This window comes from Leptosomus discolor, chromosome 8 (assembly GCF_034619465.1).
Source record: "Leptosomus discolor isolate bLepDis1 chromosome 8, bLepDis1.hap2, whole genome shotgun sequence".
Classification (NCBI taxonomy): domain Eukaryota; kingdom Metazoa; phylum Chordata; class Aves; order Leptosomiformes; family Leptosomidae; genus Leptosomus; species Leptosomus discolor.
In genome coordinates, this window is record NC_141398.1 from 39,317,856 (window position 1) to 39,345,831 (window position 27,976).

The 27,976-nt window shown below is 46.1% G+C and overlaps 2 protein-coding genes across 3 annotated transcripts in view; one reads left to right on the plus strand and one right to left on the minus strand.

Moving 5' to 3' along the window:
• The window catches only part of RANBP10 (RAN binding protein 10), a 101,883-nt gene extending 94,228 nt beyond the window's left edge, over positions 1 to 7,655 (minus strand). For both annotated transcript variants that reach the window (XM_086469339.1, XM_086469340.1), the window contains exons 1-2: positions 7,451 to 7,655; positions 6,372 to 6,483 (exon numbers count right to left, since the gene is read on the minus strand). In XM_086469339.1, coding sequence (XP_086325465.1) covers positions 6,372 to 6,483; positions 7,451 to 7,655 — 317 coding nt within the window. The remainder of the gene's footprint in view (positions 1 to 6,371; positions 6,484 to 7,450) is intronic.
• Positions 7,656 to 7,713: 58 nt separating this feature from the next.
• TSNAXIP1 (translin associated factor X interacting protein 1) lies at positions 7,714 to 27,959 on the plus strand. Its single transcript, XM_086468812.1, is given in 12 exon segments — positions 7,714 to 7,916; positions 14,845 to 14,968; positions 16,372 to 16,465; positions 20,930 to 21,126; positions 21,801 to 21,936; positions 22,696 to 22,865; positions 24,276 to 24,435; positions 24,719 to 24,849; positions 25,836 to 25,964; positions 26,450 to 26,463; positions 27,392 to 27,515; positions 27,849 to 27,959. Coding segments are annotated over 12 exon segments (1,593 nt in total).
• Positions 27,960 to 27,976: the final 17 nt, after the last annotated feature.

Sequence of the window (27,976 nt, forward strand, 5' to 3'; positions counted from 1 at the left end):
GGGGGGATTTAGTTATGTATTGGCTTGTTTAAATGAACGTCTGCAGAACAGCATAAATTCAAGTAAGCAGACATACCTGTAAACAGAAGAACAACCCCCTCTCTGTGCTGGCTTTGGATTCTTGAAAATCAGGATGGAAAAAATAAAAATGGGGGATGAAATCAATTATTTACAGGCTTATCAGATACAAACAAGAGATCACACAGCACATGCAGACACTAGAAATCCTCAATTGCCCCCAGGATATCCCTTCTCCTTCCCTACAGCCACATCCAGACCCGCATGCATGACATTAGAAGGTGGCCGCAGTATAACCAGCTGATGGATGCACACAGACAACCATGCCACTAAGGCCACCGACATCAGAGAGCTACATGGACAGGCCTTCTATCAGCACCTGGAAACCATTAGAGCACACAAGTGAAAGGCTTTTCAAAGAGCAATCACACTCACCATATGCTGAAAAGAAATGGAAAGTTGGCAAGGCGAAACATAAGCAAGGACAAGAGGTGCAGACTACTTGTTACTAAACAACCAATACATCTGACCTTTATTTTTCTTTTTCAGTCAGAGAGAACCGAAGCTATTTTTAAGTCTGGGATATGGTGCGCTCGTGTATGAAAGCTAAAGAAAGATTTTAAATAAACTATGGTATGGACTAAACTAGATTAGCTTTTCAGCTGTGCTCCTCAAAGTACTCTTTCCTCCTTCTCTCAGAAAAATGCCCACAACATAAGCTAGTGCTGACCAACATCTCTGGACAGCCTGCACATCTCAACACGAATGTGAAACAGTGCTGGAAGAAGGATAACAACACACCCTGTTGCCCACATCTTCCCACCCTCCCTCTTCTGCTCTTCTAGCTTGCCTCTTCCCCACTTAATCCACAGAAAGCACTGTATCAAGGACTGATCCAGCAAAAAGACAGTTAATATGATCCAGCTCATTACACAGTCACTAGTGCTGGCACAAAGGAAAGAGGGTTTTTTTTTTTAAAAAAAAAAAATCACATCAAGAAGAAAAGCTAGACTAGCTCTTTCAGCGGCCCTCCTGAGACGGCTCAAAGTCCTCGTGAAGCTGCCTGGCTGCCCTGGCACAGAAGGCTGTGCCACTTGGCACCTCCTCAGCCTGCAGACCACACCGGCTCTGTTTGCAGAGAGCACACAGAGCCACCGTGGGCAGGCAGCAGGCTCTGCCACCGCTGCAGAGATCAGACTGGCTGCAGAATGCCAGCACGCCAAAATGAGTAAGCCACTATCCAAAACCAAACAACTATCGGCAAAGACAGCCATCGACAGCAAACTGCCATTGCAAAGGCAATCCACAGGCTGCTGTGCTTTCCCAGGAGCAGCTCAGAAATGAAGAAGAGGCAGCAGGACAGGTGACTTTTGCTAGAGTCAGGAATCCGGGCACATTCAGGGCTGGCCTACAGTATGGCCTCCCCAGTCATACTCCATCACAACATACCACGTGGCTGGGGGAGGTAAAACAGGACAAGAAACTGAAAGAGCAGTCAGGAGCAAGCACTGCCACCCATGAGACAATTCACCTTGCCCTAGCATAAAGAGGACAACAAAGATGAAGTATCCTCCTGAGTCACAACGGCCTGTAAGCTGTGGGTTGATCGCCCTACCCTGGAGCATCACACTGTTCCTGTTTACCAAGCAGAGATCATCTAATGGGGAAACAGAAACTGTGAGATGTGCTGACAAATCAACAGCAAACAAACACGTATTTGAGAGATGGTAAGAGTCCAGTGCTTCAAATATAGTTAAGGTTGAACTATTATAAACACCCCTGTGATAAAAGCATGAGTTATTTGTGGCAGCTCAGGAACAGAAGTGTCACGTACATTTCTGCCAGTCTGCTCATCTGAGGAATGCTGGAAGCAAGCCACTCACAGAACCATGACAGGTTTGGACTGGAAGGGACCTTGGGACCCTCCTTCTTCATCCTCCTGCTCAAAGCATGAATAACTCTGGAAGTTCTATCAGACAGTCTGGGGCCCTTCCCAGGCAAATTTGAAGATGGAGATGTCACTGTGTCTCCAGGCATCCTGTTCGGGTGCTTAATCATCTTCATGAGGAAAATTCTTTCTTATGTCCAGCTGGCATTTCCCTAGCCACAACTTGCAACGCATTGCCTCTTGTCCTTTTGTTCCAGTTGACAACACTTGGAGACACTCACACAATGGCTTAGGAATTAAGTACCCAGCAAGTCTTAAGACAAAAGCGTTCAACACCACTTTGAATGGAACTAAACGAGGGTTGCTGCAATCGCACACTTCCCTCTCCCAGCTCAGCCCATCCCTTTATTGACTCACCTTCAACCCACTGTCAGGGAGCAGAACCCTGAAAAGTAGTCCTCAATCAAAACAACAACAAAAAAGACATCAATTTCTGACAGTGACGTCAATGGACTAAGTCATCGTAATTCTTTTGATATGGCCAGTTTTCAACCAGTTATCTCCTTGAACCAGCTCGCCATAGGACTGGGTAACAGATCGTCAGCACAAGGGAATGTACAGAAATATACAGCAAATGGGAGGGCAGAATCCCACAGTCTTGACTTGTATCATCATAAAGCAGCGTGGAACCACTCCCTGTGTGTTCAGGGCAGACAAGGAGGTGAGAAGTGGGCTAGAACTAGAGACTGTAAACTAAATTCTCCTCTACTGTCTGAGGATAAGAACCATCTCCCCAAACAAAGAGTAGCACAAACAACAGATCAATCTACTGACAGATCTGATTTGTTATGTGTTACCTAGCCTCCTTGTCCAGACAATTTTCAATGGTAGCCTGGCAGCCTCCCCTCTCCCAGAAAAACAAATAAACAAACAAAAAACAGACACAAAAGCCAAACCCCGTAAATAAACATGACCTCTTATCAATACAGACTAAAACCACCATGATGAGAAATGAGCACCATTCAACTAAAAGTCTCAATCATCTTTAACTCAAAGGATCGTGGTTACATCTCAGAGCATTAGCAATGGAAGATCCAAAACTAAGTAAAGCTGATAAATCTTAAAATCTTAACTGCTCCAAATGGGCTTTTGCACGCTGTACTGGCTTCGAAATATCCGCCAGTAAACTCAGCTAGATTTTACCAATGCCAAGGCAGAAAAGTCTAGTGATGGTAAAGAGAGAGTTCTCATAAGTCATTTCATTTGCTCCTTTAACGAAAAGCACCTTTATGGAGCAGGTGCATTAAAGGGCAGGGGAGAAAGACAATGCAAAAGAGGAAGCTTTTCTACCAGCCATGGGTGCAGTGCTGTGGCAGTCTAAAGCAGCTTGTGTCTGTGCTGCTGCAGTCCCTCCCTCTTCCCTCGTGCTGGCACTGGGGTTTGCAAAACTGAGCAGACAAGTAATCTGCCTGAAAAAAAAGGGGGGAGGTGAGGGTGTGTGTTTTTACTGCTGGGATACAATACGGTGGGAGGAAACAAAGGACAGAACCACAGCATGCTGGATTTAAACCACCTTAGCCCCATGAAAGTAATGGAAGGGAGAAGTGAAAAAGGTGGTACCGATACCTCAGCTGTCTCTATGGCTCAGGTTTCTCTGCCACGGTGACACCACCAATCCAGAACTGGCACTGTCTGATGCCAATTCAAGAACCCTCTTATCACAGTGTACATAGACAGGCGACATCTCTTGTCAGCCTGCAAAAAGTCATCATCAGGATGACACAGGGAGCTTCTATCCCATTTCTCACCTGCAAGCCTAGTTTCTGTTGTTTATTAGCAACTGTCAGCATCTAACCAGACTGTGGAATGTTAGACTAACGACTTCTCAGCACAGAAAGATGATAGCTTTGAGCTAGCAAGCAAAATCAATTGGAACTCCTCAAAGCACACTTCCTGAAATTCGTACCAAAGTATTTTTGAGTAAGTCTTGTTTCGAAACCCACTCACTCACATTTTAAACCTAAATGTGAAAAGCTATACAAACTCCAGCAAGAGAGACACAGTGAGAAACATAATGCAGTCCTTACCTCACTACTCCGTACGGCATAAAGAAAATAGCAAGCTACAGAGCAGAGACTTTACATCTGAAGTAGCCATTCTGGAAATGAGCTCAGAAAGATTCCTCTTCCTCTCCCCTTGCTAAAGGGCTTCCAGTTGCGTTCCTAGGGACACAGACGCCACTTGAAAACCTCCCTTCATTCCCTCCAATCCCTTATTAGATTTCTGGCTTTTTATTCCTTCAAACGAAGCCACCATGGTGTAATAAACACTTGGAGAGCTTCCTAAGAAAAGATGTCTCTGCCGCAGTTCACTATTATAACACACCGAGCCTCCCATGGGCAGACTTCAAACTATTACAGATGAGACACACAAGAGAACCTTCTTAAGTGACAGACAGGCAGCAACCACAATATAAATTCACAATTACAAATCCCCAGCACCACAGTGTGCAAGGTAAAAACTGAAGATCTCTCCACCAGCAAAAAGAAAAACAAGGCACAGGAATGGCTGAGACATCAGACAAGCTCTCAAAGGCTCAGCACTGCCCTGACTTCGGATCATAGCTATCAGCATCTCACACTCGTATCATTGTAACCTTAATGCACACAGTTCCATACCTTTGAAAGTATTCCTGGAAAGTAATTGTAATTACAGAAAACAGCAAAAACAACAATGGACTATTAATATAGAAAACTCTGATCTTGGGAAACAATCAGGAAATTCCATTACCTCCCTGTAAGATTGATCTAGAACACAGGAAGGATTAAGCGCTGTTCAGTGACCCTTCGTAATGTGATTTCTTTGGAAAATTATCTTGAAGTTCACTGTAAATTATTTCAATGTTAGCAGTTACATAAACCTATCAAGTGCAGGGTTTCAGAACAGACAAGCAGTTAATTGCCACATCAATGAAGTGAAAGAATAGACTGTCTTTTCCTTGCATTTTTAAAGCATTCAGCCCAGCATCCACCCCTCCACAGATAACCTCATAACTGTTACAGGCCTAAATGCAGCACAATTCCAGATCTTTGGCAAGTCCCTCTACAAATAGGCCACTTCACAATTCAACAATGACAGCAAAAAATTTAAATGGTAAGAAGTTATGACTTTAACACAGCTTTTAGTAGGAATGTTTGCTGCCCTTCCCTAAGACCCCTAAACCGGCCAGAGTTCAAATGTTATTCCTGAAGGACTGGATTAATGAATTACACTCAATACCTTCTCCTGTGTGGCTTTCCCTTCTGGACAGTTGTATCTGCGATATTGATCCTTTAGCAATGAAAAATGCCAAACACATACACACACAGCAGGCTGATACCTTTATAATGATTAAAAAATAAATCAACATTAGCAGTAGAAATGCAGACCTTGTTAGAAATGCCCCTTTACTGCTTTCCCATGTTTCCCACCATCCTGAACATTGCTTTAAAGGAACTCCACATACAACCTGGTTCGTGGATTAAAATACTGCTCAATACAGTGACTACAAGACTGGATGAGATCCAAAACCCACTGCCAGTTTGGTTCACTGAGGTGCCGCCCAGTAAGGGATGGCTGCTTTGAACCGAACTTTGATACCGATAGGATTTGCTGCTTTTGCAGTTCTTCCACTTGCTACTGTTCAAAGCAGGATAGACTGATAGGGCAAACGCAGCCTCAACAACAGCCTACAATATTAAATATTACCGTAAAACCCATGATTAGGTCGGGAAGAATGTTCTCATATTTAGCACTCTGGTTCCAGCACAGTCTCACAAGCTCCCACAGTTTTATCAGCCGTAATAATCTGTGGTGCAATCAACCCTGAGATACTGAATGGAGTCCAAACTCAGGTCCTAGACTAGAGATGACAGAAGCAGCACAGATTCCAACAGATTCACAATCATTTCATTTCCCTCTCTTTGAACACCTTTTCCTTGATCATGCATATGGGGTTTCTAAAAAACGGTCTCCGAAGTTCTCCTTCCAGGGCTCAACTACTGCTACAACTACTCTTCACCATGCAAACACCTCTCTTAACAGTCCAAAACTAAGTTCAAAGTTCCTCCCATCTACTTCGTTCCACTTCCGAGGCATCATAATTCCAGAAATCTGAGTGACCAGACCTAGCCAGCAAGAGGAAAAACTATTTTAATTCAAATTGTACCAAAGACTCAAAGCTGCCTACATTTTTAAAACTGTCCATATCAAAGAGCACACAAAGCAGCCACGTTAAGTGCCTCTACTTCCAGTGTGTTCTACCACATTTACATCTATTAACCAAGAGAATGTAACCTCCCCATGGTGTACCTGCCTGCTACACCCAGCAGCCACAAGACCTCGAACCCTTCCAGAAAGGAGGTCAGAGTACAGCAGAGCTGCTAAATACACATCTCCAAGCACTGAACTGGAATAAGGCACTTACCCATCTCGACCTTTACTGACGATCTTCACTTCAAAGTAATAAATGCCACAGGCCGCAGGTATAGGGTGCGTAGCCCTGACTGAGGCAGCATCTTTGTGATTTTTACCATGACCTAGGAAAGGACAGAAACATAAGTACTGATGGGATTTGAACTCTCCCACGTTTTGATCTAAAACACCACTATCTGAGCACGGCGGTGATCTGTTTCTCCATATATCCATTAATTTAAAGTACACCTTTCAGGGAACTAGAATATACAATCCTGCACTGCCACCATGAACAATCCTTCCACTATACGAGCACTGTAGTTTTTCCTTTGTTTTCACTGTAAAGTTACCAAGAAGGACTCGCAGTACTACCTCTGCCCTGTCCCACATACATAATTTGAAGACCAATGTACACAAACAGAAGACAAAAACGATTACACAAGGGGGGAATGACATCAGTGTTTACTAACGAGGCAGGAAAACGAATAATCACTTCTGCACTGGGTGGGTAAGGAGAACAGCCTCCAATACCAAGCAAGAAAAACCTCAAGTCCCAGAAGCCTGCGAGCATCTATCTTGTGTAAACTCAAGTAGCCAAAGCCCCAGTTACGCAGCACGCTGATGCCATCCAACCCCTTGGCCGGGCTTTAAGCAGGATGACAAAGTAAACAGACGATCTGGCTACACAGCCGCGCTCGGGCCCAGGCTGGTGACATTGCAAAGCGTTATATAAGGCAGCACACCCCGCCGGGGGAAGAGCCCTCGGCTCCAGACCACCTCCGCTTCCCCAGCCCAGGAAGACCCCGCGCCGGGCTGGAGGTCAGCCACGGCACCCACGACGAGCAGCCCGCCCCGCGGCCGAAGCTCGGCCGCGGCCCCCCTCCTCTCCTCTCCCCGCGCTGCTCCCCGGCCGAGGCGCCCCTTCCCCCGGGGCTGCTAGCCCCGCGGCCGCCCCGCCGGAGGCCCGGGCTGCCAGCCCAACCCGCCTCCCGGCTGGCCCCGCGGAGCGGCCGGGCCAAGGGCCGCGCCAGGGCCACCCCGTTCCAGGCCGAGGCCGAAGCCAAACCCGGCGCCGCCGCCCCAGCCCGGCACCTTTGTAGTGGACGCGCAGGTTGCCCTGCGAGAGGCCGATATAGTTGTACTTGTCCTTGGGGCTCCAGGACCGCGGCAGGGGCGTCTCCTCCTGGTTGACGGCGGGGTAGAGGCGGCGGAGGCGCTGGCTCAGCTCCTGCTCCTCGGGCGGGCACGGCAGCGCCACGTCCCCCCCGTGCAGGGTCCCTACGCCTGCATCCGCCATCTTGGACTCGCTTTGTGTCAGCGAGCGGGGAGCGAGGCCCGGCTCCCGCCGCCGGCCAATGGCGCGCGAACGCGGCCACAATGGAGCCGCGCTGCCCGACGGGAAGCGAAGTCCGCACGGCCCCACCCGCCCGCCTCGCGAGCGCGCTGGGACTACATGTCCCGAAAGGCTCCGCGCTAGAAGCCCCGCCCCTCCCCTCAACGCGCTGCACGCCGGGAAACGTGTCCCACCTCCGCCCAGCTCTGGCAAGCGCCGCGAAGTGTGGGACTCCCCTTCCCAGCGTGTTCCGCGGCAGAGGGGTGCCGAGGGACCGCCTCGCGCCTGCCGGCGTTCGCCGGCCACCTCCGCACGGGGACCGGTTTCGGCCGCCTCGCCAAGGGGGTGGGCAGCGCCGTTGCGGCTGCGGCCTCGCGCCGGGCCCGGCCGCTCCGCAGAGCCCTCCTCCCGCCGGGACGGGGCTGGACCACGTCCGGGCTGCCGCGGCTGGCGAGAGGCACCAGCGCTTCAGGCGCTGCCGGGGCAGCTATGGCGGCACGCGAGGGGGTCCGGGGGGGGGGGGGGGGGGAGTGTATCCATGGCGACGGATGTAAACAGCGCGGGAGCTGCGGGCCATGGCGGAACGCCGCGCTCCCCCGGGCGGATAAGGGCCGAGCCGGAGCGAGGGCGGGAAAGAGGTCTCGGCCTTCGGACCCCGCAGGGAGAGCCGAGCAGAGCCCTTCCCTTCCTGCGGGGCTGTGGGACTGCCCCGGCCCTGCCACGCGCAGGGGCCGGGACGCCGCGGGCGCTGTCACCCCGCCCCGCCCGCCGAGAGCCGGCGTCCGAGCATGGCGGGGGCGGCGGGACACGGCTCAGCACGCCAGCCTGCCTGAAAGAGGACATGAACAGTGGGGAAGGCTTCAAGAACTGCTCTTGGGACTTCAGGGCACGGCGTTTCTGTAGCAAGAGCCGCATCGGCTCACAGCAGAGCGACAAACTTGTCGAGTGACTCCCCTGGCATTCACTTTGCCATTGTTACTGTTTATCATTAGCTGTAGGTAGTTTATAGTTTGGAAAGCAGTGCCTCTCCTTTCTAGTTGTTTTCCATACCATTCCTTTATCAAAGCATCTGCCTCTACCATCGGTACCTTGTTCTAGTTAGCCTGAATAATTCAGAATAGCTATAAAAGCAGAGAGGTGTCCTTTCTTCTCTATTCCTGGAAGGGGATGGTGTCTTCTAGCACATGGGGCTTTGTTCTGCTCCCCACCCTTCACCTGCCTTCTGAAAGCATAGGGCTGCTCCCCAAAGGATGGTGAGAAGGCAACAGCAGCACAGGCAGGGCCATCCCAAACAGCACCTGCCTCTAGTCCTAGACATGGCCAAGTGATGAATCAGGTCCAGAGTGGGCAGCTCAGAGACAAAGCTCCAGTGTAGTCCAAGGCACATCCAGGAGAGACAGCTGAAGAGAGTTAAAACTACAAAGTGGCTCAGGCAGGGTGTAAAGGCCCAGGCCTGAGCTTAAATGGAGCTCCTGGACCAACTGGCAAGAGGGTGCAAGGGTGAGGGTCTCAGCTGAGGCTGGTCAGGGTAATCAAGGCCCGTTGGAGGTGCTGATATCTGCCTGGGCTGCCTCAAAAGGAAAATTCTGGAGTGTTTGTGGCCAAGTCTACTTTTGACTGTAGGTCTTGAGTCTCCCTCCAGCACAGTGAAGGCCTAATTTATATCCACAGATAGGTTTTGATCTTAAGATCTCAGAGTGGTACGATGCAGGTAGTCTGAAAGTGTGCTACCACTGCCTTTTCTGCTTGAGAGCTCCAGTATGGACAGCAATGTCTACATCCATTCAAGAAAATTTACATATAGTAAAAGCAACTTTGATTGTATTGAAGTTGTGTATTTTGCACTCCTGGGAAATACCTTTCATCAAACAAGCAAATTTTCCTTGTTTCAGTTTTGCTAGCTTTCACAATGTTGAAAAAGCCATCGGTTCTAAATCCAGGCTGTTCGTACCACAGACCAAGTAACAATCGCTTTTGCTCATAGGAAAAGGTGTAAGCACTTCATTTTTTGACTTAATGTGGTTACCTGGGAACAAGCACCTTTCAATTTCCAAACATGGGATCTTGTAGTGGGAGACCCTGCTCTTGTTGGGTCAGTGTCATGGCTGGTAGCTGCCTACCTGACTGATGTGGATGTAAAGACTGCCATTGTCTTAAGATCCTATCCTGCAAGAAAAAAAAGACACATATGTTCTTGGGTGGTAGTGCACTCAGCTTCTACGAAAGCAAATAGAAGCAGAGAGTGCTCAGAACTTTGAAGATCAAACTGGTCACAAGTTTAGCTGCAGATAAGAGGAGGACGCGTTTCTGGATAGCTAGGAACCTTATTTTGATTAAATGCATGAAAGGTGCTCTTCATTACTATATGGTTAATGGTCTGTTGTGTATTGGAGACTTTCAAAACACTGCAGTTCTGACCATAGGCCACTTCATGTTCATCCTGCTCCCGGACCAGCAGAGTTTGGTCTTCTCAGGTGTGACTCCCAGTTGCCACTGCTTTTCCCTGCCTCCCTTAGACAGGCACACAGCACAAGCTCCCACGGCTTCCTTCCTTGTGCCATTGGAACTGTGCCGTGAAATCATGTTGTGCCAGGTACAATCTCCTGCCTATGTCATTGTGCTGATCACTAGGCAAAATTAAAAGATGACCCTGGATTAGTATTCTGCTGAGGGGGTGATTTCAAGCAGCTTATAAAGAGGTCTGATGAGCAGTGCCAGCAGCACAAGGTAAATAACAGGAGGATACAGCTGGGAGGAGAAGATGGTGTGGCTTTTCAAGAGCGGTGAGATGCTAGATCAGCTCACAATGTCTTAGGGAATCTCACCAATTATGTGGTTGCTTGGGCAAGCTGACCCAGCTGCTTGGGGTTTCCATCTCCATCCTCACTGCCAGCTGCAGAATCGCTCCCCCACTGAAGGGTGAACTTGCATGTTCTGGTTTTAGTTGGCCTAAACTGGGTAACTGTGGGTTTTCCCTTGGATTAGCAAACTAAAACAGCTCAGAGAGGTGTCCAGCAGACAGCAGAGCTGACACTACTTAGGCATTGGGAGCCTGGTGTAGTGGGGGGAGAAACAGGACCTCCCCTTCCAGCAGCACTGAGCTGTTACCACATTTCACAGAGCTGCAGCTCGAGGCTGCCATTTTACATGCTAGCGTGGGAGATCCAACAGCCCACCAGATATGATCTCCTGCCCCAGCGCAGTGCTGGCTCTTGCTGGGCTCCTCTGACAGCTAGTCCAGCTCACCCTACACACACCTCCCCCAGAAAGCAGATGGCTGGAGAGTTAGATCTGCTGAAGGTGTGACAGCTACCTGCCACCCGCACGTGAAACCATGCTGGGAGTTGAAGCCAATGCTCGGATATCAAGTGGAGTGTGTGGTTGTGTTGTGCCAGTGCACCACCTGCGGTTGCTTTAGCGTATCATGTCACCCTAATTTTCCCTAAAATATACATGCAACTCTGTTTACTTCTTAAAAGGCCTTTCACCTGCCCATGCCAGTTTCTTGTCTAGGAAAGAGAGTTCCTAGTTATATTTGTTCCATGGTTTGCCAGTTCTTACTGGCTGTCAGGCCACCTCTGCTGTGGCACTACTGCCACCTCAGGGAACTGGCTTTGCGGGCACTTTTGGGACCCCAAACCCCAGTTCTTGACCCCATGGGTAACGGGTTTTCTAGCCCTGTTTTGAATCTCTCATTTTCAGAAGACCAATTCTTTCAGGCTCGCCCAGCCGCAGGGCTCAGCCTGGTTGCTGTCATGGGGACAGTGAGGAAAGTGCTAAATGTCATGCCAGTTACCAAACAGCAAACCCTGGAGCTCAGCTGCACCACAGATCTTCCCATCAGTTCCTCCCTGCATTATCCTGTTGGATGTATTTCATGCATCAGGCACTTCACAATTGGCAGCTTACCTTAGGTACACATGAGCCAGACTCAATCTCCACTGTATATTTAGTTAATTCTGTATATTTTGAAAAGTTTCTCTCTTCCCATTGCACAGGGCTGCTCCTGAATCTTCCTCTGAGACTCCAGATTGCCAAACACAGATCAGCAGTCTGAAATACGTCCTGTCCAAGAAACCAAAGACTCCGGTGAGTTGAAGAATTCCAATGAAACGTCCAAATTTTAGCGAACTTGTTCAACTTTGAGTCTTGCTGGAAGCCCAGGGACCAACCTGAACTATTAGGAAGTCAAGCAAGTTCTAATAATTTTCATCTTTCTTTAATATATATATATATATATAAAATCTATAGGTTGCTGCTAACTCTTACATTTCAGATTCAGATGTCATCTTTGTGAATTAATTACTGCATTTTTAAGGGGGGAGGAAAGAAGAGAGGAATATAAGTGTTCTCGGCTGCAGCTTTATGAGTGGATATACATGCTAGATACTGAAGCCAGAATTTGACCCATGTAGTTTTAAAAAACGAAAAAAGAAACCACATGCTGTTTAATCATAGGCTAAGAGCATCCTGCAGGAACATCTGCTCCCTGGTATTTATCAGCCTTAGTAAATAAAAGAAACTAACATGGGAAAAATCTGTAGCAAATTATGAGAAAATAAATTCCAGGAACATGTATACCAACAAACTAATGGGAGGTTAAGGTCTACAAAAGTCTTATGTTATATATTTTGTTTGGGTTTTTTTTCAGTAGCATGTTGGTTATATTTCAGGAATGTGCAACTTCTATGACAGGCTGTATGTGCTACATTAGCACAAGAACTTAAAGAATTGTTTTGTCCCAAGAGCTGGGACTTCCTGTAAGCACTGTCCTCATTGTACAAAAGATTTTCAGCTCTCAATATATTGGAATCTTTCTGTTTCTCCAATGTAATTTTCCTGCATCTTGCACTGAAATTGGGACACTTAAACATCTGAGGCTTTACATAACTGTTCCAAGGCCTGATCAGTCTGAAGTTTGGGTTTTAAAATTTAAATCTTCCTGTTTGTCCATGATTAATTTTTTGTAAGTTTTACAGACAGAATAGGGAGGGATTTGTACTGGACAATTGCTTACTAATTATTTGATTGTAATCATGAAGATAAAGTAGAGCAATCCAGCATTGCTGGCTTTCCCCTGCGAAAGAAAACCCCTCTGAGAATGTTCCAAGATAGAAATGAACAGACTCTGAAAATTAACCACAAGATTTTGCTTTCAGCTTTTTTGCAGCTTCTGAAGGAAAATTGATTCATCACATTCTTTTTACTGTTCCTCAGACCTTATCTTCACTGCATTCTACGCTGATGCAAATTCAGCTGTTTTGTGTAGGGTCACCAACCTCCGTTTAAAAGTCCTCAACACACACAGTGCAAAACTCCCAAGTGGAAACAAGACCAAAGTGAAACCTGTTATTTTGGGTTTCGTCTGGATTAATGCACAACTCTGTTTGTGTGATGCTTGATTTTCTAGTGGTCCCAATGTAGACCAAGACATCATTTTTCACACAAAGATGTGAACAGCATGAACAATAGCTACCAGGGGATTGTTCAGAGATGTTTCATGGAACTAGTCTGTCAAGATGATTTCTTCAATGGACAGAAATGTTTACTTTGTTTTCAGGTGTGGTCAGTCCTCGCTGAGAAGAGTTTCAGGCTATGGCCCTTGTCATTCATAGGCAGTTGGGTTGATTTTGGCTCTTTGTTGTGAGTTTCTAGTGCTCGGATATACCGAAAGGATTTTTTCCTTTCAATCTTTTCAGCTTTCTGTGAGAGGCCACTGGTCTACATGGCCTGCATTTGTAACTGGGCAGACAGTCCAAAAGAACCACAAACTCTGCTGTGCCCCAGAGGAGAGACAGTCTAGGTAAGCTCAGCCTGCATGAGTGGTTAAGTCACCAGGATGTCTGGAAGTGGTATTTGAAAACTAAGACCTTACAGAGCAGAACCTCTTCCAGCATTAGTGAGAACAGTGACGTTGGGTGACCCCACAAGAGTTCAGCACGACAGAGGAGACGTTGGTTCTGACTAGTAGCTTTATAGGAGATGTCAAGTATTTATGTAATAGTGAGTCATGCTTAGTATAAACTTTACCATAAAATGCTATTGTTTAATGATTCATTGACCAACATTCTATAGGATCCTGTCAGGGCCCCAAGTGCACCAGCAGGCTCTGCAAGCTCTTCTCCAGTCCTAGGCATTTAGGTGCCTGGGCTCAAGACCAGTTCTGATACGGCACAGCTGGGTAATCTGGTATCAGGTGCTGTGAAAAGAGCTGTGTGAGAAAGAGTTGTGAGATACCTTCACTCAGGCTTGCTCACCTTTGGTTCTTGCTGGAGCTGCAGTGTAGCCACATCTGTCTTGCACCCCACTGCTGCCAGCCTGCTGATTTGGCATCCAAGCTTGACATCAGACCTTCCTCATCATCATGGACTTGCCTGACCATCACTGACCTGTGGATGACCATCGAGGGACCTGCTCTGCTATTCTTGTTCAAGTCCCGTGGCATTGTGCCCTGCTGGGCAGGTCACTGGCCCTGCTTTCTTTGCTGTCACACTCTGGGTGCCCCGCTCCCCTTGAGCACAGGCACCCAAACGCCTGGGGGTAGGGGAAGAGCGTGCAGAGCCTGTTGGTGCACTCAGGGCTCTGACAGACTGCAGGACACGGTTGTGGATGATGTAATGAGGGGAGCTGGGCTTTTTAGTTTGAATTCTAGATGGTTTTAATGTGAAATTTGCATGATAACATCCAGCAATGGGACACTTAGCCTAGAACCTCCTGAGGTTACTGAGGAATCCAGAACCTCCTGAAACATAGTATGTTATCGGTTCTCTTTTCAAATGGCTGATTTCCTTGAGCCATTTCAAATAGCGTCATTAGTGTTTCTTCTCTTCTGATACAGAGAACCCACTCACCTGGCTTTTTACACCAAAAACCATTATGAAGTTCTTAAACTGAATAGTAATAGCAGGATGTCTTGAAAAGCCTCCCGCTCCATCAAGGATTTTTAAGTTGTCCGTTGTATGCTATATGATTTTCCCTTACCTGAGAGAACATATATGTACTACAGTAAAAAAAAAAAACAACAAAAGTCCTGCTGTGAAGCAATGGGCAGTAGGAAGAAAACCAAGATCCCTGAGCTGATTTATTATGAGTTCATTCTTACGTCTATGACACATGTAAGTCCATGGTCCATTCTTTTCCTGTGTCTCTGCAGCAATAAACAGGCCCTTCTTGGCATTCCAAAGCCACAATATTTGGAGCAACTGAAGTCCTACTTGAGGAAAGAGCTGCAGTCTCTTGATCTGACTAAAAAGAACTCTCAAGAACTGAAGTTACAGGTCTGATACAAGGTTCTCTTGACTTGAAACTAAGTGCTGAGATGAGTTACTTAAATTTGCCATCCAAAGGAAAAAGTAGATGAGTAGAGTAGGCACCTATGGGTAGTGTGGGATAAGAGGGTTTGCAGCTCACACTAGTAAACTTGCACAGAAAGCAGTTTGTTTATATGTTGGGTTGCTGATTTTTACATGTTGTTGGATTGTTCACATCTTCTTATGTACTCTGTGTCTTCTGTAACAGTTTCCATTTTCAAATCAAAGCCCAAGTCTTCAAAAAGATCTGATAATCTAAAGTGGATGTGAAACAGAATTTACACACTAAACTCCTGAAGATTCCTGCCTAAGCCCAGAAAGCAGCAAGTGTGTAGGTTCCCAAATTTTCACTGCAAAACCTCTCATTTCCAAAGTTAGGTTTCTACACGTGACAAGAAGGGGCTTTCTCATCTAGCTCTTGCCTGAAATTCTTAATTTCTAATGGGTCTGATCCTGAGCGGGGGGGGGTGTCTTGCGAGTGTTTGAGGACACACCTTACGGAGACATTGAGAGCTACCACTTTAACTTAAAACACAGAGTAGGAGTGGGTACACTTGTTTTTGTAACATCCTGTAATTAGAGCACTTGTACAGACCATGGGAAGTATGGATTTGATTTTCTCTGCACTGATTAATTCAAATTCTCACTCCCAAAGGAATCCCATAGTGATGGGGAAAGAAAGTGGTAGATGGAAGAGAATGGAGGGAAACAAAGAGTGACTAATGGCAAGAGAAAACAGAGGTTTCCTGAATGTGTTTACACTTTGGAAATATTTTTTACTGTCTCACAGGACTTGTTTTGTTTTATTTAATTGTGAGCTACAATCAGTGAGAACACTACTTACTGCCACTGAAATCTTCCCATGGCCCAGCTGCAACACAGGAGTTTGACTATCCTCTCTGAACATGTTTTATTCTGCTGAGAAGGATATCTGCAGAGAGCCTCTCTGCCCTGCAGAGCTTGCAATTTAACTTAACAAAACAGGCAACAAAAGCAGCAATATGATCTTGTTACATATCTTTGACATCCATATTGTGGTGCCCGTATTGTAACTTGAATTCCAGTCAGCTCCCTCTGAACAGTATCATTTTCATTCTGGAGCTGTGCCCTGACAGACTTGATCAAAGCTTCCCTGTGTTTGGTCTCCATCGTGCTGTGGTGCCGATCAACAGGGGGAGAGAACTCCACCTTTGTAGGAGATATTTGAGATGGCAGAGCAGAGATGGAGAGACAAAATACATTGTGGCAGCAGCATTTTTATACTTATTCTCACTGTCATTAGATGGCATTTGTGTCGGATGAAACAGCTATCTTTGAATGCTGAAAAATGGGCCACTGAATGTTTTCTCAAGCTTGCTTTCTTCTCTCAGCCCTACAGAGAGATTTTTTAATTCTTCGTAGACAACTTCAAGACCTATAAACCCTTGCTGTCAGCTATAAAGAATGAATATGAAGTTACTTTGGGTAAGCTTTTGGACTTTGACCTGTGGGGAAAAAACACTAATGGAGACATGTTATTACAGAACTTAGTTGTCTTGGATATATACACAGGATGAACAGCCTAAATAGATGTCAGCTGGTAAAACCACCCTTCTGGTCCATGAGGTCTGTTTCCTTCAGGATGAAGTTGTTGGAGGGTTTTTTTTCCTATAATATTTCAGATTTTTAGATTTAGATTTAAGATTTTTAGATTTTTTTAAAAATCTGCATCACATACACAGTTCAGGCAACAGCAGCATCTCAAGGTTTTTCTAGGACAATCACATTTATAGTGGAGTGTATTGTACGAATGTGTTTGGATGCATTTGCACTGGTAACTTGAAGCCTGACTGACTCCTGAAGCAAGGCAGAGCAGGGAGCTGAACTGGCTGTTCCCTGGCTGCTCTTAGTGTGCTTCAAACTTTGCTTGGCATTCAGATGCCACAGTGTACCAGCAGTACGTAAACAATCACAGAGGGCTAGAAATAGACTGTAACCGGGAGCTCATTTCACACTGGGTGCTGGGCAGCTATCAAAAGTCGACAGTTTTCTACTGGGATAGTCTCTTAAAGGATATATATTATTTAACCCAGCATCTGTTACCTGGGCTACCTAATCTACCTCATAGTCCCTCATTATAGACAAAAATCTTTGCACAGTATCTTTCACCCAGGTCAACAAGTCGATTTTAATCACTATATAAAAACATGGGTTTCAAATAAAGTTCCCTCCAGAACTCTGTAGTAGACACTGCTTCAGCTCCCAGAGAGATTACTGATGTCTGTGCTGTAGCTGATACGGTACTGCTTTCTGAAACTTCTTTTTTTTTTTTTTTTTAAGCATTTACTTATTGACTTCTCCATGTTGCTTGGATGTGATATTACCTTTTTTTTCTTTGAAGTCTCTGGAGACTTCAGAGCAAAACGTATCTTTTATGGTAGCTTTATTTTTGGAAATCAACTGAATGCCAGTGAACCAATATGCCATGGTGGCAAGTGTACTTGAAGCTCTAAGAATAAAACAAATTGAATATTGTTATTACTTTTTAAAGTTGGGATTGGGATCCTCCCACCTTTCTGAATATTGAGGAGTCATTTTCCTAATTACAGATTTTACCTTGCTAATGAAGCCTGCATGACATCCAGCCCCTTTTAGCTAAGGGGGTTGGATGGGGTTATCAGTAAGTGATGAGGGATAACAGTTTTAAGCTAGAAAAGGGTAGATATAAGTTGGACATTGGGAAAAAGTTCTTTAATATGAGTGTGGTGCATCACTGGAACAGGTTGCCCAGAGAGGTAGTGGAAGCCCCATCCCTGGAGACATTCAAGGTCAGGCTTGATGGTGCTCTGAGCAACCTGACCCAGTTAGAGATGTCCCTGCTTATTGTAGGGGGGTTGGACTAGATGGCCTTTAGAGGTCCCTTCCAACCCAATACATTCTGTGATTCTATGATTTCCAGGCCTGTTTCTCCCTCCCAGCACAGACAACAGCTCACCTGCCTGGCCAAGGAAGTGTGATCTAATCCAACCATTCATGGCCACGGAAACAAGAAGGTCCCACGTACCCGGTGCAGATGGTGGACTCTCACTGCTTAGAACGCACCAGCTCTGCCACTCGTGGGACACCTCCGTGTCCTGAGTCAACTCACCCAGCAGGAAAAACAAAGACCAAGAGCTGCAAAGTTTCCTGTTGGTTTAGTGAGTTGAATTGCTCAAGAAAGTGTCTGTGCTACGGAAAAGACAAAAGCAAGTGTCTGAGAGGAGAAAGAGTAGAAAAGAAAGAGAAAAGGAAGGGAATTTGATGATTTGTAGAACTGCACTCCTAAGTATTTATCTTTATTCTTAAATTATGCATGACTGTGCTTAACATAAACAACTTTAAAACCTCTGAGAGGTGGCCATTCTGTGGGCTCCTAACATCAGACATAACAAACGTTTATAGTCACTCACTACAGTGCTTGGAGTCTTAAGGTGCAGCTTTGGAGCTGCTGAACAGGACAGTTTGCTTAGAGAGATGTCTAATCACTCCGCCCAGCCTGCATACTCTCTATCTGTAGCATTTCAGCTCTGTCTGAAACTGAAACTAAACCTCCTTTACACCACAGCATTTTATTTCTCATCCAACTGGCTATTATCTTTGTAGTCTGATTTAGCAGCTTTGTCTTACCCTGTTTTTTCTGCCTTAGTCCTATCCCCTGCACTAGCTTGGCCTATATGATGTTCAAGGTGCTCACTATGGCACCCACTGCTGGGGCGGATTCTCCCCTTAAATCTGCTAGCATTACAACATATTCCCAGTTCAGTCAGAATAATCTGGTTAAAAAAACCCAAAAAAAACCCCCAAAAATTGTATTATTAAATGTTGTCCTAAAATTGTACTGCTTACACTGTATATTTAGCTGCATCATTTTGGCAGCACGACGTTTGAAGCAGCTAGCACATGCACAGCTGAGCACACAGACCGGAGAAGGTGGCTGCCCCTGATGGGAATGGGATTGTGCAGCCTGTGCTGGCTGCTTGCAGCTGCTTTTCTCCTGCCAGAACAGGACATACAACTGTAGCTGTAGCTCCTTCGGGTGCTAAGGTTGTGCTGAGCCAGCCCTGAGGCTTTATGGTGTTGTTTCTGGAGTAAATCCACACAAATGCGAAGATATTGAGCAGACTTTGGAAAATAGCACCATAGAGGAGAGAGCCATCAAATCCCTACAGCTGTTAGCTTGCTCCGAGGTAAAGGCTGGGTTGCTGGGAACTCCTCCAAGACAAAGCTGAGTGACAGGGTAGGTCTTCACTTTGCAGCAATGCTATCCATAGCTGAACCCATTTCTTCATTAAAATAATACTCAGGTTGCTATGTCTGCAGGGCCTTCACATTCACTCCTTTGTGATGCTAAGACTTCTGGGTCCATCCAGCAATTCCGTTTTTGTGCAATGAGCTGCACCACAGCCTGAATTCTTTCCAAGTGGGAGAATGTCTCTCCTTTCTTGGCATGGGGAGAGATATGAGAGGTCATCAGAGAGCTAATGTTCTCAGATGATACTGGCCAGAGTCCACACTACAAAATAATCACTTTGGCAGCCAACGAGTTGTGCTCTTCTGACATGCAGAAGAACAGCTACAATTAAAAACACTGGTGCACTTAATATAAAGGGGTTTGCTTGTGTTCAGGAGTCAGTTGTGAAATACTCAAACTACACCTTGAAATGAGTTTGCTGAAGTTTTGACACAGTGTCCTTGGCTCACACTGAGCAACAAAACAGCCCAGTGGCAGAATCACTGGGCTAGCATTCTAATTTTTGCCATCTCATGTCCTAATACCAGTCTCATAGTGAAAGAGTTTTGCAAAAGCTTTGGTACAGTTATAGCGTGGGAAGGAAATTCACACCCAAGTATAATAAGAAAAGTAGTTCCTGTTCTTAGATTTGTGTATGCATTTTAGCTTTTAAAATGCAAAATCTGTTGCATAGTATTTGTACAGAAATACTAATATCAGATTTACTGAGGAGGGAAAAAACCCTCCAAGTCAGATTATTCAGCATCCACCAGTATTTGGGAGGAACAGTTTTGACTGCTGAGTAATACAGTTATTCCCAGACAAAATGAGGCTTGCTCACAGCCTCACTTGAATCACACCTTATACTGTCTTTGATCATTTTATTCTCATGGTGGAATTCCATCTAGTTGTAAAAACAAGCCTCCACACCAAGGAGGTAGCATCAGATGAAACTCTACCCTGTAACTAGGATGTGGGACCCAAGTCAAGTACTGTCACTAGGTTCTTCAGGTAAATATCTTTAAGAAAAATTTTCAAGTCAAAGGGGAAATAGCTGAGAGTGAAAAGCACATATTACAGCAGAGAAAGCCAAGAAGAGCACAAGTTCTTTCTTACATGTACTGGAGAGAAAGGCAAAAAAAGAGAGGTCAAGGCATACCTAAAAAGAGAGAAGAGTAGGTAGACAACAAAAGGTTGCATGAGACCATGCATTTGGAGACAAGAAAGCAGATCAAAGTTCATGAAGAATGTGCTTTCACAAAAGAGAGTCCACTGCTAATTACCAGCTGTCTTTAGCCCAGTGTTTAAATGGTGACACCCTCACACCTAGTGAAACATGACGAAGCCATCAGTGCTCATTCTATCTTATCAAAACCTTAAGTACTCAAGAAAACAAAATAGAATACGGTTCATCCTTTGTTTTCCAAACCAGGATAAATAGCATGAGCTGAAATCAAAAATCCTTATGAAGTTCTTATGCACAGCTGGATAAACAACGGGATATAATCCCAAAAGATGCTACTCCCAGTCCTTAGGCACTCACCAGACCAAGCAGTAAAAGCTCTGTGCTCAGTCCCACTTCCCACTGGCATGTTTTTGAGATTGAATATCCAATAGCCCAGCTGAATAAAATTCAGGCTTTGTTGCTCATTGTAAGACCCCAGCTCTGCTTTCTTCAGCTCACCAGAAGAAGATAATTCGTGCCCTGGAGCCCCTGAAGGCTATGGTCACAACTGTCTTCAAGGAGTGCACCCAGCAGATAGTGGCACTGGAGGAGAAAGAGAAAGATGAAATAAACATGTTAAAGCAAGAGAAACAACGGTTGTTAAAGTTCATTGACAACATGAAGGAAGAAAAGAATTCTCTTCAGACTCAGGTAAATTCAATGATGAGTCAAAGGTTTCCCAACTGCAGTTGGATGCATTTTATAGATCTGATTTCTTACCTCCCAGCCTCTCGTCCTTTGGTGCCAGTAGAAGTTCTGGAGCAGGCACTGAACATCTGGCACAGCAGTGATGCTGGATCTTGACCAAGTCCAGAGAACATCCTGTTCTCTTGGGACAGGCTGTGCTGCCGCTCTCAGAAGTCTTCACTGGTATCTCTTGTCCCATCTGGCTCTTCCAGTACCACATTGGAAAAGGGAAAGAAATAAATGCCTTCCTTCCTGGTACTAATGTTTTACGTTTTTATGTAAAAGTGCATGCACTTTTTTTACAACATTGTACCCTTAGCATCTTTAAATATGTATTATTCATCTTAAATGGTGTAACTCGGATCATGAAATGTGTATAATTCACTCTCTGGAAGGCTAAAACTCAGATGGAGTACCCTCTTACACACTACTTCCAAGTCTGAACCCATCATATTTCTGTCTGGCCCAGCCTTTTCTACACTGTTATCACTTGCCCACTCTCCTGCCCCAGTTTTTCCCATTTTGCTTCCCCTTTCCCATGCTCTGTTCCTTAGTTTCTGCTCTAGACCCACCAAGCCAGTCCAAGAGTTCCCACTGATCCCATGCTCCTGATCAATTCAAGCCTCTCTTTCCTGCAGGTGGAGCACCTGCGGACAAGCATGGCTGAGGACTACACTCACTATCTCAATGAATACAGTGCCCGCAAACTGCTTCTGGCAAAACTGAATGATATGCATAATGAACGGCTGGACATGACACATCACCAGGTCCAAGGTAGAGAGAGCAGAGCAGATCTCTGTAAGAACCTGTCCTGCACAGAGACCCAAATGCACAGCCTTGGGTGCAGCATTGCAGTAAAAATTCAAAGTATCTCTGAAATATCTTCAGATACGCTTTGATCCTTAAAAGAAGTTAGACAAATTCATGGCCAAAAAGTCCATAAACGGGTAGGAAAGAGAATAGGCAGGGATGTTCCTACTAGTGATTCGGTACGCTCTTGCTTAGCACAACAGGTAAATCGAAGACGTTCCTTATGTTTTTTGACTCCAGTGCCAACTGGCAGCTGGCAGCTTTGTGGCTGTCCACAGGGGTGGACAAAACTGCTGAACTTCAGGTGTCACAAATACCTGGCCCTAAAGTTACTCGTGGTGGTAGGGAACCTTTCAGCACCTGATCTCTGTTGATCCCCAGTCAGGTTCAGGCACCCATAGTGCTACTGCCTCTTACTCGCTGGCTGCGGCCATTGCATCTGCGTAAGGCCCTCCCCGCCCACGATCTTTTCTGTTGATCAAAACCAAGCCTGAGCCTTTGACTGTGTGCATAGGAGAGCAGGCAAGACAGTGGGTGGGGATGTGAACACTGCAATATACTCCTGGACTTGCAGTTCTTTAATAATAGTAATACAGTCTACACCCATAGGGCTCTTGCTGACACTTTGTAAGGTTATGTGGTCTAAGTGCTCCATAGACAATTTAGAAAACTACGACTGCATTTTTACGGTCTTGAGATTTCATCAATGGCTGTTGTTCAAAGACATCAAGGGTGAAGATGTGGTGAAGTTAACTTTGGCATTAAAGTTAGCTCGGCAGGACCTCACGAAAGCTCAGCTGAAGCTGAACACTGTGATAGCAGACTACGGAGATGTTGTGCCCAGGAGAGATTTTGAATCACTGGAGAAAAAATACTCTGATTTACTTCAGGAGGTGAGCATAAGCTCCTAGTTTTCAAGCTACACCACATAAATACAAACAAACCATGATGCTTCAGTATTCAGGTTGAGATAGGGACTCAGTAAACCCAGAGCTCACATAAAGGCATTTCTTTGTTCTTTATGCGTGTGACACATGGAAAGCCACTGGCTTCTCATCCCCAAAGCTCCCTATCTATTGGAATCACAAACTGCCTGAGCACTGAAAATTAATATACCATCACAAACCCTTAACATCAGGTTTAACTGAGTTAAAAAAGTGTAAAAGCAATAAGGGCCCACAGACCACCAAGAGCCCACAGATTACAGCTTGGGAACTACTGTCTGAAGTCATCATCTATAATAAATAAATGAACTAGGTTCACCTCACGCACATTGCACAGTTTTGTCCAAACCACAGCTCACTGAAACTGCTGCTGGCCTGCTAATGCTTGCCTGTCTAGCTGGGTTTTTGCCTTTTTCAGTAGTATTAAATGACTTCTTTAGCCCGCTGGAACTCCAAGTTCATCAACAAAACTATGGGGCTGATCAGTGCATTTCCAGCTGTGAAAGAACTGGACTAGGTTTCTTGTGTTGTATCCGTTTGCTGCCTTTTCAGAATCAGTGTTTGACTGCTTGCGCAGGAGCAATGCATTGTCACATGCAGACAGCAAAGGGACATCACACACCAGTGGCCAGGACGGGGTCTTCCTCCAGCCCTGCAGTGGGAGAGTGGCAGTGACCTGATCTCTAGAAGAATGAAAAGAGAAAGATAACTCCTTGGATCCCACCACGTAGTTAGTGCGCAGCTGTCAAGAGGGATGGATGAAAACCTCCATTAAACCTTCACAAAAGCAGTGCTGGGCCATTTGAGTTGTGTTTGGGCCATTGGTAGCTCCACTGGCAGCTCCATTCCAGACCTGACCATCAGCACTGCTTGATCCACTGGTCATGTCCCTACGTCATGGCATAATAAATACAGACACTGCCCTCAAAACCCAGACTAGAGCTGTGGTCACCTCTGAATCACAACGTACCTTTGCACTAATAGAGCAAAGATAGATCATACAAAAAAAGAAATACTTTCCAAATAAAGTATAGTGGATCTGAAGGAGATGCACATAAAAATTTCTAGAACAGAAGCCTATGTTTCTCCTGCTCTCTCCTACTGGATTAAGATCTGGTTTTAAACACAAGAACAGGTATAAAAGAGTCATTGACATATTTTGTCAGAAGTTTTTGTAAATGGTAACAATAAAATTTAATAAAGGATGTATTTTTCTTCTGGTCTAGAAGCAATCAGGCAGGGACAGCTCTCCATAAGCCCATGGACTACACTGAAAGCTCACCGGAGCTGTCTGACAACACCAGCAAATTTCTGTTACTCTGGTTGGTTTGTTATGATCCTCCTTTCTGTATCCTTTAGATGGAGACTCTGCAGAAAGATTTTGATCAGCTCCATAAGGAACATGGAACCCTGCTGGAAGTCCACAGAGAGACTGCAGAAGAGCGAGACAACTTCTGCGCTGAACTCCAGTGAGTTCAGGGCAACTGCATGTCCCGGCCAAACTGAGCAAAGTGTTCAGGTGCCAAACATGTTCAGCAGTGATTTGCTTAAGGCGGCTCATCCTCAAACACCTCACTGTGGTGCATTTCTTACCTGCAACACCCTATTTTCTCTTAGGCTTTTAGGAGTGGTCTGAGAGAGAGGAGCTTGCAGGGTATTCCACTTTGCCTTAGACATCTTAGGAGACAAACTAGACATCTAGAGGTCTGTGTCTATCGTACGGCTCCTAGTGGGATTCACACAAAACCAGGATGTGTGGGCACGTTCTTTTCTAGCAGCTCAGCACCTTTTTGCTGTTGCAGAGGTGATTCCCGGTGGAGTTGACCGGTGTGGCTGTCTGGCTGAGGGGAAGACCAGCAATCAGCTAGTGGATGTGCTACTGGAAGAAATAGGAACAGAAGCGCTAAAAGACAGAAATGTTTTCCCCGGATGAGTATGTGCAAGCTTTCTTCTCTGCTTGTTTCCACTGAGATTAATTGGTCGTAAACAGCCATTAGGAAGGTGGGAGAATTGCTTTCAATATTCACCTTCCCATTAGTGTAACCTCCGAAAACTTTAAAACTAGGAAAGCTCCGGTGCAATAGAAAAGCTGAAACCTAGCATGAGCATTCTGAAGACACAGCTGAAGTAGCCATGCTTTACAACAATGCCACGTGAATCATTCAGACATGCAGGTATTTGGGCTAGAGCCCCTTCCTAATGCTGCACTATGTGGCTGAGACGAATTAACAGCTTCCTGCTGCCGAAAAGCCTTGTCCTTCTGCCCTGTCCCTACCCCCTCGTTCTGGCTGTGGCGATGGGGAAGTGCCCAGCAGAGCAGCATTTGTTTTTTCCCAGGTTAGTTCTCTGCTGATGAGACGAACTCAGACAAAGCACTAGAATGACTAAGAGTAAGAAGCAAGACTACATAGCAGGGAATTACTACTCTCTGCAGCATCAGGAAGTGAATTCAACTCACACTGTCCCATTGCACCACATCCCAGCATGTGAGGGAATCGTGAAATGACAGAGGGCCAAGGAGGTTCCAAGGATTCTTCACGTCATACCAAGCATAACTGTATCCAAAGGTTTTCTCAGGGACAGAGTAGCATTTCTTTGGTCCTTCAACATTTCTTCCTCAGCCTTTCGAGGAGCTTGAACTGTTTGCCTTGCCGTTCCTGGAAGATATTTCCAAGGAAGATCTTTCCTCTTCTGTTTTTGCTGGGCAGAACCTCTCACACAGTCCCATTTTGTCCACCCTGGAGCACTTGAGACACACTGCAGAGATGCTGACAGCTGTGGTTTATAGCATTGGCAATGAGGCCTACACAAATGACTCATTTTGATGGTTTTAGGTGCTGAGAACACGGCTTTGGTGCTGCATTGCTACCAGTGCGGCGAGTGCCCTACCTGTATCTGTGTTTCTTTTCCATTACTTAGGGCAAAGGTGACAAGGTTCCTGTGTACCTGAGGCATGAAGGTGAAGTCAAGAACAAAAAGCTGACTAAGAACGATATGGTGAACATCCTAAAGGATGTCTGGAAGGAGAAAATTGCACTAGAACAGCAGGTTTGTCCCATTTTCCTTCTCTACAAACAGCATTTGCTATGACAGTCAGTCCAGTTTGGGAAGCAAAACCTGGCAGGCTGCAGCTTCTCATGAGAATAAAAGTAAACACTGACACACACTAGAGAAGGGAATCCTGTCCATGCAAGACATGTCAGGCTCTTACTGCTGCTGACAGAGCCTCTAGAAGACCCTATTTATTTCAGACACTTTAGTCGTAGTTCTGCCATGCTGGGGGACCCAGGGCATGCATCTGCGCCTGAGGGGGTAACAGCTCAAGCAAGTTGTTCAACAAGAGGCCACTGTGAACAGCCACCCTGCAAGGCGCTGTGTTGCCTGCTTAATTATTTGTAAATCACTAAAAGCCGTTGAGGTAAAAGTTGCTTTAGAAGCCAGCACAGCCCTTTTGCAGTGTTGCTTCCCTCCTGAAGGTAGTGCAGGGAACAGATGGGGCCATTACCCCCCTGTGAGCCTTCCCTGTTTCACAGGTGGGTGAAGAATAGTACCACAGCCAGAATCGGCTGACTTCGCACCTGCAAAAGGAGCTGGCTGCCTGTGACAGCTCCAACAGCAGATCCCTGCCCAGCAGGCAGTTCAGGCAAGAGGCCGACTGTTGCCCACCGAGCTCTGCCCACGTCTGGCACACATCACATGCTGTGATATGCTGCTTTGCTTATCTGCCAGCACAGCCGGGGGAGGAGGTTTTGCTCTCTTCTAAATTCCTGTGCGGACAGCTGTAGGAAGCCTGGACTTGGTAACCTCTGCATTAGATCTAGAATAACGTGAATACAGCAGGTTTTGAGTAGCGCAGCTGAAGGGGCCTGGCTGAGAGCAGACACGGAGTGTGCCACGCAGGCAGTGGGACAGGCTGGCAGCCCCTGCGTCCTGCCATGTGCCCTGAGGGGACACAGGACCCTACACAGTGCTCCTGCGAGCTCCTGCGGTAGCTCACAAAGCAGGTCTGTGAATTTTGCTATGGGTGCAAGGTTTGTCAGTCTTCTCCCAGTTCATCAATCGGCTGTGTCTTCTTAAGTGAAACAAAATACAGCATTTCTCTGGGCCATGGCCCAGAAGAGAAGCAGCAGCCATTTCCAGCACTTAGCTGGGAACACAGCTCTGGTACAGACACGCTGACCAATTCAGTCTGGGCAACCAGCTAACTCCATCCAGAATTCCCCATGTGGCTCAGCATCCAACACTCACCGAAGTCCCAAGCTCTGCTGAAAGCTTTGCCCTTGTTTTGGTGTGCGAAGGTGCATGTGCTTTTGGAAACGTGTTTCCTGGGAAAGCAATGAATTTTTGAAGATCTGGTCCACGGAACACATGCATACACTGGCAGCCTAAAACCCAGCCACGCTGGCAGTTGTTAATTAAGCACTTGTACTGTGACAGCATGCACACTTCTGTCCGTCTTGCCTGTCTCCATACAGCATGGCTGTGAGGGAGGCTTTTCCCCTGAAAAGGAAAGAGTCCATCCAAGAACTAGTCGATGCAAGCAGGTACAAGCTGGACAGCACTGAAGACCTCATCGTCTATGTGTCCTTATTCAACAAAGTAAGCTGATGTTACTTACGTTTTCCTTTTGATTCAGATTAAGCCTAATTTAGGGATTGTTAGTTTTATCAGACTAACTAGGTTTATCAGACTAACAAAGTTGCGTGGCCCACCACAAGCTCTAACACCTGAAGGTCACCTGCAGACAACGGCAGTGCAGGCTTGTGCCTTTTCTGTGATAGGAGGTTTTTCATATTCTTTCTCTTTATTTCCACTTTTCACACAGAAATTCCATTTCTAGGAGAGATGAGTTATTTTAATACACATTGTGGGGCAGCTCCTATCACATGTGGAACACGTGTTCAGTGCTAATGCACCTGTAATTTCTTTCAGGATGAGGAGGGGAACACTGAACCTTTCATTGCCAAGCTCAGGAGCCAGTATGTCAGGGAGAAGCAGGAGTATCTGAGACAGCTGAAGAACATGCTGGGAGATTTAACCTAAGTCTGGAGGGAAGGGGC